This window comes from Gastrolobium bilobum, unplaced genomic scaffold (genome assembly GCF_033153095.1).
Source record: "Gastrolobium bilobum isolate Gb01-03AN ecotype WA unplaced genomic scaffold, APGP_CSIRO_Gbil_v1 utg27505, whole genome shotgun sequence".
Classification (NCBI taxonomy): domain Eukaryota; kingdom Viridiplantae; phylum Streptophyta; class Magnoliopsida; order Fabales; family Fabaceae; genus Gastrolobium; species Gastrolobium bilobum.
Window position 1 is genome coordinate 154,241 of NW_026898864.1, and position 9,160 is coordinate 163,400.

General features: G+C 32.5%; 1 protein-coding gene across 2 annotated transcripts; it reads right to left on the reverse strand.

The window, feature by feature from the left end:
* Positions 1 to 329: 329 nt before the first annotated feature.
* Positions 330 to 4,877, reverse strand: LOC133284766 (1-aminocyclopropane-1-carboxylate synthase). 2 transcript variants are annotated; one of them, XM_061481840.1, is made up of 5 exons: positions 4,860 to 4,877; positions 2,695 to 2,844; positions 2,435 to 2,566; positions 2,168 to 2,328; positions 330 to 1,652 (listed from the first exon to the last, which is right to left on the reverse strand). In XM_061481840.1, the coding sequence occupies exons 1-5, from the start codon at positions 4,875 to 4,877 to the stop codon at positions 662 to 664; spliced, it is 1,452 nt and encodes a 483-aa protein (XP_061337824.1). In that variant the 3' UTR covers positions 330 to 661. The 2 variants fall into 2 exon arrangements, with proteins under 2 accessions (XP_061337824.1, XP_061337823.1); XM_061481839.1 differs by lacking the exon at positions 4,860 to 4,877 and having other exon boundaries at positions 2,695 to 2,958.
* Between the last annotated feature and the right edge of the window lie 4,283 nt (positions 4,878 to 9,160).

The following is a 9,160-nucleotide window of genomic DNA, read 5'->3' on the forward strand; positions in this document are numbered from 1 at the left end:
GACATTTGACTCTTGATTTTTGTATTTTGTCTGCTTTTTTCTCCATACCAATTGCATATAACTTTTTGTTTACTGTCTGCTACATATAATAGTTGTTCAAAGGAGATATATATATATATATCTATGGCGGCATTCTAAATTTGTAATGTGAAAGCATAGGCTCCAGCCACGACCGGCCTTATGCACAGTTAGCATTGCAAAAAGGAAGAAATCCTTTGTTTGTTTTTTTTAATGTCATTTTGCAATATAAAACTTTCCATTTATACAAAAAACAAAAAGGAGGGAAAAAATTGAAGAGCTTTATTAACAATTCAATAATCACTGGCCTTACAATTTCAGTAACAGAATACATATATCTTCTGGACTCTTCTAAACCAACAACCTTACAAACTCTATAAACTTCTTTCACCATAAATCCATGATTTGGTAAGTGAAGAAAGAAAAAAAGCCCCCAAGATTGAAGGGGCAGGCATCTTGCAGCACTAGTTCTAAAATCCCAATAGAGAGAGGTTGTGTTGTTGGTTACAAAAACAATGTCAGGAATTCCCTGTTATTTGTTAAAAGAACAAACTCAATAGTTATGTATCTTGCCAAAATAATAAATTTAAGAACCAAAGAACCTTTCTAGCAGTTATTTCTTCTAAATGTTGAATATGCCAATTCAAGTCGTGGCTTTAACAAGAGGTGACTGAGGTAGGGGGGAGTGAGGTGACATCATGATATCATCCATCCTTCTTGATTTGAAACTAAGCCTTAAGTTACTCTGCCAACAAGATTTCTTCTGAGATACCATGACCTCCTTATTCTGATGCACAAAGTTGCGAATCCTTTGCAAAGAAACTTGCACGGTTGTATCATCCATGTTGGCATAGCATGCCCTAAACCACCCTGGCTCAGAGCAATGGAAAGAAGAGCCAGGTGAAACATTAATCTTAACATCATGAATGATCACTTTCCAAAGTTCCATTTCTGATTCAAAGTTGGGATTCTTAAGGAGACGACGCAAATCCATCCATACAAAGAGACCACCATTGCTTGGCAAACACTTTAAGCCAACTTCTGCCAAGCCCCTTGTGAAAACTCTGTACCTTTGGCCTATCCTCTTTGCACTCTCTGCAAGGAACCTTCCCACAAACTCATCATCAGATAGCATTGATGCCATTAGATACTGTGTCTGTGTGGAAACTAATCCAAAGCTGGACATTTTGCGAGCACAATGGACTACATCATCATTGTACGAGTATATGATTCCAACTCTAAAGCCAGGGAACCCCATATCTTTTGAAAGACTATAAACAATGTGAATGAGGTCACGGTCACATTCAATATCTGTGCCTTCTTCTATTATCTCAGCAATGCTTATGAAACCAGGATGGCTAAAAACTGTTGCAGCATAGATTTCATCACAGACTAGGTGGATACGCTTTTCATTAATGAAGCTTACCACGGTTCTTAATGTGTTTCTGTCCATGATAGTTCCTAATGGGTTAGATGGATTTGTAATAAGTAAACCCTTTACTCTTATGTTGTCCTCTTTGGCTTTATCAAAGGCTGCTTCCAACGCTTGCCTTGTCAACTTGAAATTATTAGAGCTTTCACATATCACTGGACAAAGTTGAATTCCTGTTCTCCACCTCAAATCCCGATCAAAACTGCATTAAGAAACCCGGCTGCTTATTAGAGAGCAATTAAGATGTATATTTCAATAAAGTTATGTATATATATTATATGGCTTAAATATCATACATAAATTATCTTGTTTTATTTTTTCGTGTATTAAATTATAAATGTTAATGGTGGACTAATTGCAACTTTATTGTGATTTAATTGAGTTTGACCTTGACTGGTGGGTTTTTCATTGCTATGACCATTGACTACAGCCAACTACGACATGAATAACATAAGTTGAAACTGCAAAGTTATTCCCTTAGAAAAAAAGTGCCATCAATTTTCACTAACCTAGATTCTAATTCCGAATCTACTATGTGGGAAATGAAATGTTAAGTTAATAGGAATGCAATTCAGTGGAGATCAATTCTATTTTAATTGAAGAACATCATTGCAGACATAACTTTTTATTCTCAAAAGTTATTAATAATATAGTTTATTTATTTATTTTTTAAAAAAAAGATGAACAAAGAGGAGAAAATTGAATTGAATGTATTACCCTGGATAATAAGGAGTGGGCACCAAAAAAGCATCACCAGGATCTGCCAAACAAAAGGTAGTGACTTCATGTGCTCCAGTTGCTCCACCGCTCATGACAATTCGGTCAGGGTCGAAGGTGACTCTGTTTCCTCTCGTTCTATCCATGAATTTAGCCACAGCCTGTGCAATTTCAATTCGTGTCAGTGCATCAAATATCAATAGTCAAACTCAACTTGTTAATGAATAAAGTGATATGATGAAATTTCCCATTGTATTTGTAACTCACATTTCTGAACTCTGGCAGACCATGATAGTCCTGAAAGTTAGCAATGGCCTTGAAGTTGCTTACTCCTTCTGGAGTGCAAATGGAGGCCTCTGGGTGACTCATTATCCAATCTTCAACCAAATCAGAAGTAAGCTGCAAAAATTTAAGATAGTTCAATTGTAATTAATATGGGAAAAGAAGAATATTATACATATTATATATACCCTCTTAAAGGTAGGAACCTCTAAGCAATTAATTTAAGATAATTAAGAAGATTATACCTGATTTTCTGCAAGACCCATCTGGACAACCCCATTACGATTCTCGGTGTGATGAAAAGGGTCTTGTTCGTAAGCCTTCCATCCATCAAAGTATAGGGATGTTTCACCATGTCCGTTGCCAGTGGCTATCTTGGATAATAATTGAGGTTGGTCCACGTTCATCAGCCCCATGTAGTCTATGTTTATTGTTGTCCTTTCGATGTGGTGTACGTAGCTATGAGAGTTGAAATTGATGAAATCTAAATCAGAGAGAATCTATGAATAAATTTACAGGGGCAATGTGTTGCTGTGAGCTACAACTAGGAGAGAGGTACTTATTTATAGAATGTTTCAGCACAGATTAACGTTGATTTTCAGAGGCAGAAAATGTCACTATCCAAGTATGTATAGAATGAAGTTTCCCATGAAGGAGAGGTGACCATAGCCCCTAAGCCATGATGTGTCTTTGGTTGAAAATTAGGTAGAAGTCGCTAGGCAGACCAGACCACAATAAATTTCTAATAGTTGTCGTACGGGGAACTGTAGGAAGGTGCCACTTGAAATAATTATATAATATTGGTGTGAGGGATATGAGTCATAATCATATATATTAAAAAATAAACTATTCACTTATTAGTAATTAATGTTAATTACCATTGTTAACAAAATAAATAATAGTTGATTTATAATCAATGACGTGTTAATAATTTATTGATATTATCTACCTAAATTTGACACACTAAATTTATTCAAAGTATTGTCTATAGTTGTTGTATTGTAGGTAATTTTTTAATTCATAAAATAATTGATGTTATAAGAAAAACAGAAGCAGATATCAATAAACAAGAAGTCTCCTCACACGTGACATTGATGATGTGGCATTTTGTTTGACACATCATCACGTAAGAGGAGCTTGTTAATATCAAAGACCAAAGTATTATTACTTTAAATAACAATAAACAAGAAGTTAAATGAAAATTGAAGAGGAAACAAAACAAATAAAATGGCCATATTTATAGGGATAAAAAATAGGAAAGGATTATATTTACAGACTTTTTATTTACAAACTCTTACAAACTAAATTATATATTTTGGAAAATACAAACACTTAAATGTGTATTTCCCAAAATACATAGTTTAGTTTGTAAGAGTTTGTAAATATAATCTTCCTTTAAAAAATATATTTAAACTTAATAATTTTTAAAGTTATGTTTATAAAAAAGTCAAAAAAAATTAGAGATTAAAAAATTGAGTTTAGTTTAGATAAGTTGAGAATTAAACTAGATGGAAGTTAATGAAACTTGATTTTTCTCGGATTGGGATTCAAGTCACAAGCAATCTTCAAATTCCTTCTCAGCTGACCTAACTCAAGGTACTATCATATCCAATGAGCTTTAATCTTGAAATCCGCTCTGAATTTGATTTGTCGTAAAGCGATAAACTGATTGAAATATCTTAAAAGAAAATATTCAACAAAAAAAAGGCATAACATTATAATTCTGACCAAAAATATGCTCAAGTTATCACGTAGTTGCGAGTCTCTCATACCCATGATTAGCCCTTGATCCTTTGCTACATAACTTATATGAGATTGGAGAGTGATTATTATTATTATTTTTTAAATCATCCCATTTTCGATAGTTAACTGCTGTACAGCGCGGACATGCAAAAAAATATGGAAAGATGCGTGTCGGTGGGGGTGTAAATGGGCCAGGCTGGCCCAGCCCAGCCTACGGCCCGGCCTACATTGAGCCCAGCCCAGGCCCAGCCTTTCCGAAAAGTAGAGTAGGCTTAGGCTTATAAAATAGCTTTTTTAATAAATAGGCCATAGGCCAATTTTGTCAAGCCCGGCCTACAGCCTTGTAGGCTGGCCTATTTAATTTATTAAAATAAAATAATAAAATAATATTTATTTTATGTGGCAAAGACACAAAGTGCCAAATACCAATATCTCTTACTTTTTGTGCTATTTTATTTTATGAAAGGAAAACTTGTCTAATGTCTCCAAATTTTACATGTTGTTGCAACTTAATACCATGGAACAATGGGTACCTTGCTGGATTATGATGTTACTGATGAAGATCTTTCAATAATACTCTTCTTTCCCTTGTCTTGATGGTGATTTAAAGAATTTTAGATGAATGACATTCTCTTGTAGACTTTATTTCAGCATCTAGTAATTGTATTTTTCTTATTTTTTCCATTTCTTTGACTCTATTCCTCTATGATATACATTCTAGAGCTGAGGTATTATGTTGACTCTTTCTTGTTTGTCATTTTTTTCTTATGAGAAGTGCTAGTGCATGCATGAATGGAACTTTCTTTGCTCTATACAATTATTTTTTTTGCTTAGTATATATAGTGAGAGGCCTACAAGGCCTGTAGGCCATGTCAGGCTTTCTTATTTTTGAAAATGGGACGGGCTTGGCCTACAAATAAAGCCTTTAATAGGCCAGTAGGCCAGAAAGGCTAATTTTTTTTTGACGTAGGCTTGGGCCAGGATGGCCAAAGCCCAGCCCAGCCCATTTACACCCCTACGTGTCGGACACCAATATGTTCCCGACACGTTTCGATACGCGGTCAATATTTTGGGACACGTGGTCAACATTTCGACATGTTCTGACACATCATTTTTCCGACATACAGTCAATTGTTTCCAACATGGGATCAACACTCCGACACGCATCCGACACGTTTTGTTTTAGAACTAAATTTTATTTTATTAACTAAACATGAAAAAATAATTTATATATCAATTTTTCTCTGTTATGAAATTTGACATGAAAAATTAATAAAGTATGAAAAATTATTTTTGTTATAAAATTTGAATATTTGATTGATTATATGACTTATTATGGGCTGTTATATGTATTAAATATAAATTATTATATATATATTCAAAATATTATGTAATATCAAAACGTGTCCCAACGTGTCGGAATATGTCATTTTTTAGAATTAACGTGTCGGCGTCAGTGGCGGACCCAAGAATTTTTCATGTGGGGGGCTAAAATTAAACATTTGTTTCTATCTTCAAACATAATATATGAGAGGACAAAATACGAAAAAATTAAGTATTTGTTCCTCTCTTCAATCACAATATGTGAGAGGCCGAAATACCAATCCAGAGAACATAACTCATAAATATCTCTTTTAACTTGTTATATAGAGAGAGAGAGAGAGAGGCGGAAGATGTCACGGCAAAATCTTACTATCAATTTGAAAAAATACACATTTTCAACCCCTAAAATGAACATTTTTTATGCAAAGAAAACAAAGAAAAAGAGAAGAGAGCAAAGGTTTAGATTTCACAAAGAATATGTACTAATTACTATAATCTAAATAGATAATTCAAAGCAGACCCCTCTCATTTCTTAACTTCTTTTTCTATTTACTCACTATTAGCCCAACAAGAAAAAAAAAGCCAAAGATAAATCAGAAGAGACAGATTGCCAAGAAGCACAATCACCAAAATCCTGATGCCCTTCACTTCCCTCTTTGTCACGAATCATCAGAAAAGGAGAGGGATCGAAAGAATAAGGTTCATTCTTTCATAAGGCTCTCGGACTTCTTATTTTTATTCATGGATGGGAGGATTTGTGCTAACATCTAAGCATAATAAAAGTTGAAACTCGTAGTTTCAAGTCGAGGTTTAAATATAATTTAAGGGAAATGCTATATTTACAAACTTTTCGTTTAGAAACTCTTACAAACTATATTGTGTCTGACCATCATACTTTAATCAAGAGTGTATGACTAGTCATACTTAGTGTAATTTGTAAAAAAAATTGTAAACAGATATTTCTCCATAATTTAATGCTAATTTCATATGCTAATTGTTACCACTAGGTTTGTGTCAACAAACAAGAGCCATGTAGCTAAAAGAATTCGAACTAAGAGAAATCATGTAGCTCTATTGGTGGTCAGTGATACTCCCAACACTGTGATGTAATCTTAAATAAACTTGTGAATATAAAGAAACTCTATAAACTCTCTGCGGTGGGAGAAAACTACTTCACATTAATAGAGAGAAAAAATGAAGGTTTTTTGCATTGTACTTATGTTAAAAAATTTCTTCAAATTTTGAGGGGGGCGGCCGCCTACCCTAGCACCCCCCTCGGTCCGTCCCTGGTCGGCGTGTCGTGTCGTATCGTGTCGCGTGTCGATGCATCATAAGTTAATTGCACTGATTTATTCGGATTCAATAACACAATTGTATATTTTAAGGACTTGAACTCGAGATTATTAGTTAAATTGAAATAATTTTTTATTAATTGATTCGTGTGTTTGGTGATAGAGTTATATATTTAACTCACAACTAATTCAATGGTGATTCCATGATTATGTTGTTTAATTAATTAGTTTTTAAATCCTAATAATAAAAATATTTCGTATACTTTGCTGCAACTATCAAAACTAATTGTATTAATTGCAGCAACTATTTTTTCGGATAACATGTCTGTGAGCAATAAATTCAAAACTAAAACAGTGAGAGTATAAAATCTTCGGACCACTTATTCGAATAACGTGTCTGTTATTTACCAAAAAAATAAAAAATAACGTGTCTGTCCTGTGGAAATAAAATCTAACCTAACTCGCTAGTGGAACGTGCATGTTGTTGAGCGCCGCGTATATTTTTTCTATAAAAGGAAAAACAAGATGATCAAGGAAAAAGAAAATTAGTTGAACTATGTCTAATTTTGTTATTTTTCGAACTTCCAAATGAATGAGAGATTCATGAACTTCAAACAACCAACCAAAAAATAATCCCAAACATATTAAAATGTGATTGTTGAGCTATAATCCTCAAGGTTTTTTTTTTTTTTTGGAACCCCCAAAAAAGTGTTATCTTCTCATTCTTTAAGATAAAGCACAGCACAAAGGTTTGAATAATTATACTTCATAACAAATGTCAAGTCATAGTTCATTTATAATTAAAATTCTCATGAGATAGAACATGCATTTCAGCATATAATAACCATAGGCGACTCGGTGAACATTTTATTCAGACATCTTAAATGTGAGAGGCCATGACACACAACTTTTTAATGGCTTGAATTTGGTTTATTTTGATTGCAGAATTTGACTGCATTTTCCGTGCGTATCTCTTATTAATTGAAAATTATAAATGATTTTTACATTTTTGTAACACATTTAGTATGTTACCCTATGCAAGAAATTTTTAAGACTAAAACGTAGACAATATATTATGCTCAAATTTAACTTTTATTTAAAAAATAAAACAACAACAATCAAATTTAGGCAATTTTATTATAAAAATTCTTATAATATATCATGAGCCTTCATCATTGAAGTTTAATTTCTTAAGGAAAGTCACGTCCATAATTTGTATACACTTCTAACACTTATACGCGTGGCTACCGCTGTTCATTATTTCCAGACCAAAGAACATAAATTCATACCTTACTTACTTTTCGTGGTGGTCATTGATCAAACATCATAAATGTGTCCAGTGTTGAAAAGACATACAATCTACGCGTAGTGTACAATGGGATTGGAAATCGAGGAATACAAGAGTGACACATTAATTTCCACGTGGGTGGCCCCAATCACAGTTGGGGGAGCCAAAGACACTACGACTCTTGACAATTTTGGTAATGAGATTGAGATGTTTGGTCAAGCTTAGCTTTCAGTGTTTGAGTTTTGATTTGGTTTTTGCAAAGACAATTAACCTTTGCCAATTGCGAAATGACCAAACCCTCCGAGGCTTTGTTTCGTAATATAATATCCTATCTTCCTTCTTAATGGATTTGCGCTGCGCCCCATTTATTTCAAACAGGGTTTTGGTCAAAAAGTCTGGGGTTTAATTTCTATGTCCACGTGGAGTTTATAGAGTCAAACACTATTTATTTTTCTTAATATTTTTTAAAAAAAATATATCAATACATTTTAAAAATTAAAAATTAAATAATAAATTAAAACTATAAATTGGGTAATCTTTAACTTTTATAAGTTTATAATTTTTATTACTCGATTTGGAATTTTTGTAATTTCATAATATTCATTATTTAATTTATAAAATTTAACATAAAATTTATATCTAAAAAATAAATATTTTTTTATAAAAAAAAAAATGCTGAAATAAACTCCCTAGTGTTTCGATTTGAAAAACTGACAACCATAGTAGTTCAATCTTCAACGTTTTATACTCAGTAATAATAATTTACTTTTTTATATTTACTATTTTAGATAGTTAGTTTTTTAATACATTTTTTAATTTTAAAATCAAATTCCTTTAAATTAATTATGTATAAATTTTTATAATAACTTAAAAGTATTTGTTCTCGATTTGTTATTTTAGGAATAGGTTGTTTATAAATTGAACCCACGTATATCGATTTGTACTATACGTAAGGTGAATATAAATATCATTAGTTAATTTTCAAAATAAATTACGTAAGGAATGACATAATTAATTATTTATATATAAGTTGACTATATTTTATATTAGATTACTTGATCGCCA